A 13,223-nucleotide genomic window follows, 5' to 3' on the forward strand; every position below is an offset into this window, starting at 1 on the left:
TATATTAATTATATAATATATAATTTAATATATATTAAATATAAATCTATATTATATATTTAATTACTTTCAGTAATTAAATACTGGAATTTAATATATATATACTTTTATTGATTTTAGAGAGGAAGCAAGAGGGAGGGAAAGTTAGAAACATCCATGATGAGAATCATGATGGGTTGGTTGCCTCCTACAAATCCCCCACTGGGGATGGAGCCCATAACCCAGGTATGTCCCCTTGACTGGAATTGAACCTGGGACCTTTCAGTTCGCAGGCGAATGCTCTATCCACTGAGTCAAACTGGCTAGGGCTGGAAATTTTGTTTTTAAAAACCACAGAATGGCCCCAGCCAGATTGGCTCAGTGGCCAGAGCATAGGCCTTTGATTGCAACCCTTGGACCCTAGGTTTGATTCCCATAAAAGGCACATACCTGGGTTGTGGGCTTGATCCCCAGTAGAGGGCATACAGGAGGCGGCCAATCAATGATTCTCATCATTGATGTTTCTATCTCTCTCTCCATCTCTCTTCCTCTCTATCTGAAACTGAATATAAAAAAATAAATAAAAAAGAGAACTGCCCTAACCGGTTTGGCTCAGTGGATAGAGCATCGGCCTGCGGACTGAAGGGTCCCGGGTTCGATTCTGGTCAAGGGCATGTACCTTGGTTGCTGGCACATCCCCAGTGGGAGGTGTGCAGGAGGCAGCTGATCCATGTTTCTTTTTTTTTTTTTTTTAATATATTTTATTGATTTTTTACAGAGAGGAAGAGGAAGGGAGAGAGATAGAGAGTTAGAAACATCGATGAGAGAGAAACATCGATCAGCTGCCTCCTGCACACTCCCCACTGGGGATGTGCCCACAACCCAGGTACATGCCCTTGACCGGAATCGAACCTGGGACCTTTCAGTCCGCAAGCCGACGCTCTATCCACTGAGCCAAACCGGTTTCGGCACGATCCATGTTTCTAACTCTCTATCCCTCTCCCTCTCCCTCTCTGTAAAAAAATCAATAAAATATATTTAAAAAAAAAAAAAGAGAGAACTGAAAAAGGTATAGAGACAAAGTAAATGAAAAGACAGCCTACCACTGCTCATGTATAAAATTCAGAAAATACAATTCTAAGGGGCAATTTTATAGGGATAAATGACCTAAGTTATGAAAACAAAAAAATCTCCAAAAATACTGGCACCTCAGAAAACTAGAAACAAAACAAGAAAGTAAACCCAAAGGTTGGAAAAGAAAGAAACAATAAATATTAGAACAAACAAAAATAAAAGGAGAAAAGAGAAAATACAATAATACCTCACAGGTATTTTTTGAAAGATACAAAATTGGAAAAAACTTTAACTACACTAACAGAAAAAACCCAAAACAAACCAAGCCTCAAATAAATTGTAAAGAAATTTAAGACATTACACTTGACACTATAAACCACAATGCATCATAAGAGATGTTGATATTAGCAGGTGACATGACCCTCCATAGAGAAATTTGTCAAAATGCCACTATGAGCTTCTGACATTAATAAACAAATTCAGAGGCCTGGCCAGATAGCTCAGTTGGTGAGTGTGTGGTCCCTATGCACCAAGGTTGTGGGTTTGATCCACCATCAGGGCACATGCAGGGAAGAGTCAGCGAATGCTTAGATGGGTAGAACAGCAGATCAATGTTTCCATCTCTCTCTTTCTCTGTCTCCTTTTCTGTCTCTAAAATCAATAAATAAAGGATGGTTAGTATGGCTTAATGATTGAGCATCGACCCATGAACTAGGACAGTAATGGAGAACCTTTTGAGCTCGGCGTGTCAGCATTTTGAAAAACCCTAACTTAACTCTGGTGCCATGTCACATATAGAAATTTCTTGATATTTGCAACCATAGTAAAACAATGACTTGTATTTTTGATATTTATTTTATATATTTAAATACCATTTAACAAAGAAAAAGCAACCAAAAAAATGAGTTCGCGTGTCACCTCTGACACACGTGTCATAGGTTCGCCATCACTGAACTAGGAGGTAATAATTCAATTCCTTGTCTGGGCACATGCACAGGTTGTAGGCTCAATCACCAGTGTGGGTCACATAGGAGGCAGCCCATCAATGACTCTCTCTCATCACTGATATTTCAATCTCTCTCTCTTCCTCTTCCTCTCTAAAATCAATTAAAAAATATTTTAAAAATATAATTTATAGAATAAATACACCTGTGTTGCTCAGTGGTGAGAGTGTTGGCCTGTGTATTGGAGGGTCATGTGTTAAATTCCCAGTCAAGGGCAGTACTTGGTTGCAGGTCTGATACCGCTACCAGTAGCAGCAAATGTGGAAGGCAACCAATCGATGTTTCTTTCTCTCTGGCTCTCTCTCATTTTTCTCTCTCTAAAAGAAAATAAATGGAAAAAATATTCACACTACATGGGTGAAGATAAAAGAATAAAGAACTAAATTCAGAAAAGTGACAGGATGCAAAATAAACATACAAACATTAGTTCCATTTCCACACACTAATAATAAATTCATTTTATTTATTTTTTTAAAAAAATATATTTTATTGATTTTTTACAGAGAGGAAGGGAGAGAGATAGAGAGTCAGAAACATCGATGAGAGAGAAACATCGATCAGCTGCCTCCTGCACATCTCCTACTGGGGATGTGCCCGCAACCCAGGTACATGCCCTTGACCGGAATCGAACCTGGGACCCTTCAGTCCGCAGGCCGACGCTCTATCCACTGAGCCAAACCGGTTTCGGCATAAATTCATTTTAGATAGAAAAGTGAAGGTCGTCAAATTTACAGAAACATCAGAAAATAAATAAAATATGAATGAATTCGACCAAAAGGTAAAACATCTGTACATTGAACACTATAATACAGTGATGAAAGCAATGGAAGGAAACACAAGTTGAAAGACTTCCTGTGTTCATGAATTTGAAAAAGAAATATCGTGAAGGTATCTATAGTACACAAAGCTGTTTACAGATTGAATGCAATCCCCATGATAACTCCAATAGTATTTTCAAAGAAATGAAAAGGGAATCTTGAAATGTATGGAACCAAAGGATGTCCACTAACAAAAGCAATCTTGAGCAAGAACAAGGTGGTGGTACCAGTTTATTACAGAGACAAAACAAGGAAACAGTGTGTTATTGGAGAAACACAGACACACAGATCAGTAGAACAGAACAAAAAACACAGAAATAAACCCAGGCACATACTTTCAAGTCATGTTTGACAAAGCTGGAAGACACCGAAGAAGAAACAGATGGTTTCTTCAATAGTAGACAAAGATACTAGTCACTGTATCCAGTGGGCTAGATATAAATCTGCAGGAAAAATTGCAACCATAGTAAAACAAAGACTTATATTTTTGATATTTATTTAATATATTTAAATGCCATTTAACAAAGAAAAATCAACCAAAAAAATGAGTTCGCGTGTCCCCTCTGACACGCGTGTCATAGGCTCGCCATCCTGTCCTAGATGGTAGGTCGTGTGACTATAATCAGGTACTGTGGCTGGAATTGCATGATGTCGCTCTTTGTACGTTGGCTTAGGTATGGTGCATAACTGTAAGAGCTGAGATGTTGAAGAATATGAAATCCAAAAACAAAAAGGATGAAATATGCCTATATGAACCCTGATTAAAGACTGCTCTGGAAATAAGGCCTTATTATTCCCTTCCACGTGTGATTTTTCATCAGAAACTACGCAGTGTGGGGGTGAAAGTAGACTTACAGTTGTTCATTTGGAAAATAATACAATTAATAAATAATAACAGGCATTCTAATTCCTCCCACTTCTCCCATTTAATAAAAGGTTTAAATTGTGGGGGCCGCGTTGGCTACCCTGAGAGGGAATGGAAGCGGGTTGGAACTCTGAATGAGTGTGCTACAGTTGATTTTCTGAAGGCGAGGATTCGGAGTTTCTTTTTAAATTTCTGTTTGTTGAAGCAAAACAAGCCCACAATCCTGGGGGAGAACCAAGATGGCGGTGTAAGGTATAGATAGACCTGTGCGTGCTGCCTCCCACAACAACATTGAAACTACCAACTATAAGACAAACAGCTATCATTCAGAACTATGGGAAAGCTGGACCAGTGGAAGGTCTACAACTGGAAGGAAAGAAAGAAGCGCATTGAGACTCAGTAGGATATGCAGAGACTCCAAGAACAGAGGTACGGAGTCGCACGCCCGGTGGGCTGCAACTGGATGTGTGGTTTTTTTCAATCAGAAGGGGTTACAAACTCTCGAATCCACTGAGCTTGTTTGGAGCGGGATTCTGAGGTCCAAGACCCCTGCGGGGAGAGGCGGGACGGCCTTGCAGCGGGTCAGAAAGCGAGGTGGCTCTCTTGCAGAGATGCTCGCCGGCACTCGGGGATGCGGAGTCGCAGAGTCGCAGAGAGACAAGGAGCCTCAGAGATGCCATTGCTGTTTGCTCCGCCCCGGTGACTCCCTGAGACCCCGTCCTACTCAATTTATATCCCCGCCCAAGCTGTGTCAGAGGCACAAAAGGAACCACCGGTGCTTTTACAGCATAACCCAACAAACTGCAGATTTCAACTCCTAGCATCCATAAGGGACACACTCAAGAAGCGGTTTTTTTTCAATTGGAAGGGGTTACAAACTCTTGAATCCACTGAGCTTGTTTGGGGCGGGATTCTGAGGTCCCAGACCCCTACGGAGAGAGGCGGGATGGCCTTGCAGTGGGTTGGAAAGCAAAGATGGCTCTCTCGCAGAGCTGCTCGACTGCACTCGGGGATGCGGAGTCGTGGAGAGGTGAGGGGTTGCAGAGATGTCATTGCTGCTTGCTCTGCCCTGGTGATTCCTTGAGACCTAGCCCTACTCAGTTTACATCCCCGCCCAAGCTGTGCCAGTGGCACAAAAGGAACCACCTGCGCTTTTGCAGCATAACCCAACAAACTAGATTTCAACTCCTTGCACCCATAAGGGACACACTCAAGAAGCAAACTCACCCTGACCGGTTTGGCTCAGTGGATAAAGCGTCGGCCTGAGGACTGAGAGGTCCCAGGTTCGATTCCAGTCAAGGGCATGTATCTTGGTTGCCGGCACATCCCCACTGGGGAGTGTGCAGGAGGCAGCTGATTGATGTTTCTCTCTCATCGATGTTTCTAACTCTCTATCCCTCTCCCTTCCTCTCTGTAAAAAATCAATAAAATATATTAAAAAAAAAAAGAGTAAAGAAGCAAACTCAGGTTCGGAGGAAGCTGGAGCTGGACCCGGCTGGGCAGGCGACATGGAACCGCTGTACCAGTAAACACTGTACAAGCAGGTCCACCAAATCCAGTCTCACATGGGACACCGGGAGACAGCAGACAAGCAGTCTGTGCACTTAATAGAAAACGAAACCCAAGCAAGCATACCAGATATTCAGCCAGCTAGAAACCCTGGAGATTTTTTCCAGCAAGGAGCCTCCCAACAAAAGACAGAATGCCAAACTTCGCGTTGACCAGTTAAAGTATGATGTCCAGCACCTGCAGACGGCTCTTAGAAACTTCCAGCAGGAGAGACAGCGAGAGGACTTTTTGACTCGCACCTTCACCCCCAACGTGGGATGCGGCGCTCCCTACGAGGCTGCAGTGCCCCCTGCAAGGCTGCGACAGTCCCAGTGAGGCTGCGACAGTCCCAGTGAGGCTGAAACGGTCCTGATGGGGCTGAAACGGCCCCTGTGAGGCTGAGACGGTCCCAGTGAGGCTGAAACGGCCCCTGTGAGGCTGAGACGGTCCCTGTGAGGCTGAAACGGCCCCTGTGAGGCTGAGACGGTCCCAGTGAGGCTGAAACGGCCCCAGTGAGGCTGAAACGGCCCCTGTGAGGCTGAGACGGTCCCAGTGAGGCTGAGACGGTCCCAGTGAGGCTGAGACGGCCCCAGTGAGGCTGAGACGGTCCCTGTGAGGCTGCAACGGCCCCTGGGAAGCCTGTGAAACCGCGCGAGCTGCCCAGACGGCTTCATCGACGGCCCGTGAACCATCGCACAGCCCCAAGCACAACTATCACCCGAAGGGCGAGAGGGGCGAGAGCAGCTGTAGTGTTGCTTTCTCCTCACTTTTGGTAACGAAATCCTCATTTTAAACATAAGAGGACACATTATTTTAAAAAGCCGTTACATGTCTCTGTACCCTTTCTGAGTAGAGCATGAATAAGTTGTGGGAGACCTTTCTGAACACAGGGACATGTCTCGGATGGAAATAGCTACATTTTCCAGGTGTATGACCTTTGACCTGGCAACAAAAAGTGTACACCTATGGATGAGGACAGTGGGGGGGTAAGGGCAGAGGGTGGAGTGGGAACTGGTTGGAGGGGAGCTATGGGGGGGGGAAGGGGAACAACTGTAATAATCTGAACAATAAAGATTTATTTAAAAAAAAAGAAAAAAAAGGTTTAAATTGTAAAAATAAATAAATAAATAAATAAATAAGAATACAAGGAGAACCGTAACTGGTTTGGCTAAGTGGATAAAGTGTCAGCCTGTGGCCAAAACCGGTTTGGCTCAGTGGATAGAGCGTCGGCCTGCGGACTGAAAGGTCCCAGGTTTGATTCCGGTCAAGGGCATATACCTGGGTTGCGGGCACATCCCCAGTGGGGGATGTGCAGGAGGCGGCTGATCGATGTTTCTCTCTCATCGATGTTTCTGACTCTCTATCTCTCTCCCTTCCTCTCTGTAAAAAATCAATAAAATATATTTTTTTTTTAAAAAAAGGAAAAAAAAAAGAAATCCTTAAAAAAAAAAAAAAAAGTGTCAGCCTGTGGACTCAAGGGTCCCAGGTTCGATTCTGGTCAAGGGCATGTACCTTGGTTGCAGGCACATACCCAGTAGGGAGTGTGCAGGAGGCAGCTGATCGATGTTTCTCTCTCATCGATGTTTCTAACTCTCTATCCTTCCTCTCTGTAAAAAAATCAATAAAATATATTTTTTAAAAAAAAGAGTACAAGAAGAAACCGGTGTTTTTCTTACTCACAATTATAAGCCTACTTTTGCCCCATCTTATGTACACAGTATATTTTAATGACTGTGTAGGTGGTTTCTAGCTCCTCCTCCATAAGGCACAGCTGGTAGATTTTGTAATTTACACAGGCTACAAGCTCTGCATTTGCAAATGTGTATGTCCACCTCTTGATGATAGTCATTGACCAAATCCCATGCACAGGAAGACATTTCGGGGATATTCAGTTTGATATTACCTTTTTAAAAATACATCTCATGCCCTGACCCGTTTGGCTCAGTGGATAGAGCGTCGGCCAGCGGACTCAAGGTTCCCGGGTTCGATTCCAGTCAAGGGCATGTACCTTGGTTGAGGGCACATCCCCAGTGGGGGGTGTGCAGGAGGCAGCTGATCGATGTTTCTCTCTCATCGATGTTTCTAACTCTTTATCGCTCTCCCTTCCTCTCTGTAAAAAAATCAATAAAATACGTATTTTTAAAAAATACATCTTATGTTGGGGATTACCTTCATTTTGTGCATTCATTTGTTCTTGTGGAATCTGATACAGTGTGAGCAGTCATGTACATGTTTATGCAAAATGTTTATTGAAGTGATTCCATCAGTATTGTGTTCTAATACTTGGAGAATTACCATCATTTTTATATAGGAAATGTCCCCTCCACCCCCTGCCTTTTTATTTCTTTTTTACAAAAACTAATTTTTTAATGTAAAATACTTATAATAAAATGTAAAGGTGAATTCTATACATGTTCAATAAAAACCATATCTTAAAGTTAAAAAAGATACTTTTACTGCTAAGCACTAGTGGCAAGTATCTGAGCTTGCTAGAAAAATGGTGGCACTAGACCTGCTGAACGCAGGGTTGCTTACAACATGGAACATATAAATAAGAGGGTATGGGGGAGTAATATCTGAGAAGCACAATTAAGCACATACAAAAAGTATGTAACAAGATACTAATATGTAAAATATACAAGGTATTCAAAAGACTCTTTAACCAAAAAATAGAGTTAATAAATAGGATAAGGACGTAGAGACAATTTTTCAAAAAATATGTAGAAAACACCAACAGGAATTTGGAAAATACTTTCCTCATTGATCAAAGTGGAATCCCTTACTTTCCTGCAACCCTACCAACCACAAGTCCTTCCCTGTGAGTTTAGTGCAGCGGGGAGTATTGGGGCTTCAGGAATAGAAGGGAGCAGCGGAAACAGACCAACCCTCCCCAGGACAGCAACTACCCAGGAAACTGGAAACATCAAGCAGTACCACAGTCTACATGGGAGGACACAGCACACCCTGGGAGATGGGGCTTGGGAAATGGCAAAGCCAAGTCCAGGTCACTGGTGAGAGTGAGGGTCTTACCCAGCGAGGATGTAAGTTCAAAGTTCTCCAGCATCACATTCAGGTACAGCTGTCTCTGACCCTCATCAAGGAGGCTCCATTCCTCCCTGGAGAAGTACAGGGCAATGTCCTCAAAGGTCACGCCAACCTGTCAGAATGGAGACCATTGAACCCAGAGCTGCCTTTCTGAGAACCAGTAATCCTACTCCTTACACACCTTCCCCCCGCCCCCCACCTCCTCCAGGGCCCCTGGTTACTGTGGACACCAGGCCTAATGCCAGTGCAGGCTGCTGTCTCTTCACAGTCCCATTACTCACTGCAATGAATGGCCCTCAGCGGAGCAGCCCGGTCGGGTGGGAAGGATTGGGGGAGGGAAAGGGAGGGGAGAGGGCAATGCCATTTAAGGTCTGGGCGATGCCTGCAGGGCCCCAGCCTCCCTGCCAAGCAACACCACTGCAGTCTCCTAGATCCTGAATCCAACACAAAGCCAATCCTGGGTTTATGCTTCACCTTTGAGTCCCCACACGAGGTCCCGGGGACCATCAGCTCACACTTCCTCCAGATGTGCTCACCACTGGGTAATGTTTATCCCCTTCCCATGTTCATTCCCCAGGTTCATTCCCTCAGCTCTGCCCCCTTCCTGCTCCAATGCCACTGGATCTCGCTGGACTCGCCCATGAACTTGGCATATGGCGTGTAGAGAGCTTGGAGTCCAGCCGGATCCAGGACCACCCCAGGCCCCTGATGGACCCACAGCCGGGAAAGCCCCAAATGAGTCTGTGCCGTCCTCCCTGCAGCCTCTGCTCTTTCCGTCAATACTCACAGCCACATCCTCAGGGACCTTCAGATGCCAGTCACCCCCGTCCTCTCTGCCCTGCACCTGCTGTGTCCTCAGAAGACACAACACTCCTCTCTCCCCTCCACCTTCCTCACGGTCCTCCACGCGGGACTGAGCTGCAGGACGGCACAGGCGCCCTCCCCAGGCTGTGGTGTCTGTGTGAGGAGGCGGGGAGGGCCTGGGGTACTCAACTCACCTCAGCTCCTCTCCTCAGCACCATTGCACTCTGTGGGCGGAGCGGGGCGGGAGCAGCGGGAGCAGAAGCCGCTGCAGGAATGGCGGTCCCTGGCCCGGCCCTGGGCGGGTCTGGTGGCGACTCCGAGCTTCAATCCAACATGTGCGCTGTGAGCACCACTGCAGGCTCCACCATTGGCTGTGAGGCGGGGAAAAACACTCTCCAGTCTTCTCCTCTGGACTGTGTAACCAGGAAATCCCGACCTCCTGAGACAAGAGGGAGCGAAAACAAAATCTACGGGTCTAGCCTTCAGAACCAGAAAAAACGGAAACGCCCTTTCTGAGCTTCCATTCGCTCAGCCTGGTGGCATTCCACGCCCGGCCTTCTGGGTAATGTAGTTCCTACGCCCCAAGGCCAGGATCCCGTATTTCCTCAGCTGACTCCAGGACTGGTTTTGAGGGCAAATAGCCCAAGAAAACACCAAGTATACTCAGGGCCCTCCAGGGCCTTCAGGGGAGGGGATTATCAGGGAAAGTTTGTTCCTGTGGCACCTGCCTGGCTTCCTTAACTGCTGGTTTTGCATATCTTTCTTCAAGATCTACTCTTTGTGAATGACAGGCATTGTGTCTTCTTTTGGGCCATTAGGCATCTGTCTCCTTCAGGCCAAATGTAGCTTGCAGAGGTTGCTCAAGTCTCTAACTCATCTAACCCGCCTCCATTGAATCCATTATACATAGTTAATGTCACAAAACAGACACTCATACTTAAGAGCATCTGCTTCTGATGCCATTCGAAGTGTCAGCTCTGCCTGGGTTGCAGTGTGAATAAGATGGCCAAGAGAAAAGTGAAAAAATGCTCAAAGTCACTGATTATCAGAGAGATGCAAATTAAAGCAACAATTAGATACCACTTCACAACAGTCAGAATAGCTACCAGCAACAAATGACAAGTGCTGGCGAGGATATGGAAAAAAGGGAACCCTAGTACACTGCTGGTAGGAATGCAGACTGGTGCAGATATTATGGAAAACATAGGGAGTTTCCTCAAAAAATGAAATATGGAAGTGCCATTTGACCCTATGATCACACTTCTAGGAATATATCCTAAGAAACCTGAAACAACAATCAGAAAGAATGTATGCACCGCTATGTTCACAGCAGCACAATTTACAATAGTTAAGATTTAAAAACAGCCCAAGTGCCCATCAGTAGATGAGTGGGTAAAAGAGCTGTGGTACATTTATACCATGGAATACTATGCAGTGGTAAAAAGAAGAATCTCTTACCCTTTCAGACAGCATGGAGGGGCCTGGAGAGCATCGTTCTAAGTGAAATAAGTCAGTCAGAGAAAGACAAGTATCACTTGATCTCACTCATATATAGAACCTAATTAACAAAATTAACTAATGAATGGAGTGGATCCAGAGACATGGAAAGTTGGAACAGAGTGCAGAATCTCTGATAGAAGGCGAGAGAGGGTAAAGGAGAAAAAGAAAAAAAGAGATTAAACATCTCTAGGTGAGGATTAAAGAAATACACAAACACACCAAAGTCACCCGAGCCTTGAGCATTTTCTTCTGTTCTCCTGAAGCAACGAGAAAGCTCTAGCTTGCTGTGTTCTGGGTCTGCTCTAAATTTGTGTTTATAAATTTATCTTCAGTGAGTTGCCTCCCTGGAAATGCTGATACCCCTCCATGTAATGTTCTCCTGCTTCACATGAGTCGATTGCTTTTGGTGTTGTTGTAAGAAATGTCCAAACCTGTGGAGAATTCTTCTAAGTTTATTTGGCCCAAGCTGGTCCCAATTGCCAGAAACAGAATAACAACAGGTTGAGTAATTCTCGGAAGAATGGCAGTTTTGCACCTTTTTTATACATTAGACTCAAAGGAGAAGACATAAGGGGGTTCATGAAATTCACTGGTGATAAATTAGGGGGGGAGATAAGGAGGAAAATCTCTGGGGTTGGGGGGGCACGGCATAAGTGCTCTGGTACTTTAAGAAAATAGGGGAAGATTCAAAATTTCAACAATGCAAACAGCAGCTTAAGGTGAGCCTCCCCAACGGGCTTGACCAGCACTGGTAGACACTGTCCGTGGCTCTGGAGCCAGAATATTGGATTGCAACACAGCCTCTTACATCTGACACGTGTTTGATGAGTAAACTTGGAGAACCTACTTCATTTCTGTAATCATGGACCTTCCCAGCAATTTGATATTAGTTTCGACTTCCCAGGTTGTGGTGACAAAGAGAAAATGCATACCCTGGCTAGTATGGTTCAGTGGTTGAGCATCTACCTATGAACCCAGAAGTCGTGTTTAGGTTCCTGGTTAGGGCATATGTCCAGGTTTCAGGCTTGGTCCCCAGTAGTGTTTGTGTGGAAGGCAGCCAATCAATGATTGTCAGCATTGATATTTCTATCTCTCTTTGTCTCTCCCTTCCTCTCTGAAATCATCAAAAAGCAATAAAAAGAAAAATGTAAGATATATACATATTCTTCTAATACAAAAAAAACATTTACTTCATAAAGCAAAATTGGCACAAATGAGCGAAATTCCAACATCGATCTTTGTTGTTTCAATATATTTTTCTTAAAGAATATTGCCCACACTCATAGCACATTAGGCCGAAGATATGATTAGATGTTTTAGCAAAAATAGCGACACAGCCCTAACCAGTTTGGTTCAGTGGATAGAGCATCAGCCTGGGGACTGAATGGTCCCAGGTTTGATTCCGGTCAAGGGCATGTACCTTGGTTGCAGGCACATCCCCAGTAGGAGGTGTGCAGGAGGCAGCTGAAGGAAAAATGCAAAGTACAATCAGTTAAGGTTTATTTTATTTATTGACTTTTAAACAATCTTTATTATTTATTAGCATATCCTAGAGCTTGGCTATTGGTTGACTCACTCTGTTCTTAGAAGACATGCTCATAGAAACTGATGTTGTTTTTTTAAATATATGTCTTTATTGATTTCAGAGAGGAAGGGAGAGGGAGAGATGAAAACATCAACGATGAGGGAGAATCATTGATCGGCTGCCGCCTGTTCGCCACCGATTGGGGATCGAGCCCGCAACCCAGGCATGTGCCCTTGGCTGGAATCGTACCTGAGAGCCTTTAGTCCGCAGGCTGATGCTTTATCCACTGATCCAAACCGTCCAGGGCAAGTTTTATTTTTAAAGAAGAGTTTACTAATTTTTAGAGAGAGAAGGGAGAGGGAGAGAAATATTGATGGAAGACTGCCATATCGGCCAGCTGCCTCCTGCACACCCACTTCTGTGGATCCAGCCCACAACACAGGCACTTATCCCCGCTGGCAATCAAATCCACGACCCTGTGCTGCACCAGATGATGCCTGAGCCACACGGGCCCTGGTGGTATATTCTATTTAGATCACAATTGGCTAATCTCGGTAAATTTAAACATTCATCTACCCAAAAACTCAGATTAGGCACTGAGTTTTTGACAAAGGTAATTAACACTTATATCCATATAAAGAATTGTACCCAAATGTTTGTACCAGCTTTAGTAGAAATAACCAAATATGTATTAAAATGGACAAACTGATGGTGATATATTCAAAGATAAGAATATCTACCAGAAAAAAGATGAGTTACTAATATATCTTTAATAAACCTCCAAGCAGTTATGAAACATAACTTAAAGCAGAAAAATACTTAGTTTAAAAAGCAAAGTTCTCTATTAAAATGGGATGTAAATCCATGGTTACTAGGAAAGCTGTGAAGAACAGGGACATATTAAAAGAGGACAGGAAGCAATTACACAGTGACAGATATGGTCAGTATTATAATGATGGTTACAATTGCATGCACATGTCAAGATGTATGAAAGTCTATACTTAACACATGTAATTTACTCATTATAGCTTTTCAAAAATGGTTCTAGATAAAACAAATGT

The 13,223-nt window shown here is 44.1% G+C and overlaps 1 protein-coding gene across 3 annotated transcripts in view; it reads right to left on the reverse strand.

The window, feature by feature from the left end:
- LOC132216087 (zinc finger protein 883-like) overlaps positions 1-13,223 on the reverse strand; it is a 141,961-nt gene that overhangs the window by 84,801 nt on the left and 43,937 nt on the right. For all 3 annotated transcript variants that reach the window (XR_009448701.1, XM_059665171.1, XM_059665170.1), the window contains exon 2: positions 8,319-8,445. Coding sequence is in view for 2 of the 3 variants with exons in the window: in XM_059665171.1 (XP_059521154.1) it covers positions 8,319-8,445 (127 nt within the window). In the remaining variant the exon portion in view is untranslated. The remainder of the gene's footprint in view (positions 1-8,318; positions 8,446-13,223) is intronic.

This window comes from Myotis daubentonii, chromosome 15 (assembly GCF_963259705.1).
Source record: "Myotis daubentonii chromosome 15, mMyoDau2.1, whole genome shotgun sequence".
NCBI lineage: Eukaryota > Metazoa > Chordata > Mammalia > Chiroptera > Vespertilionidae > Myotis > Myotis daubentonii.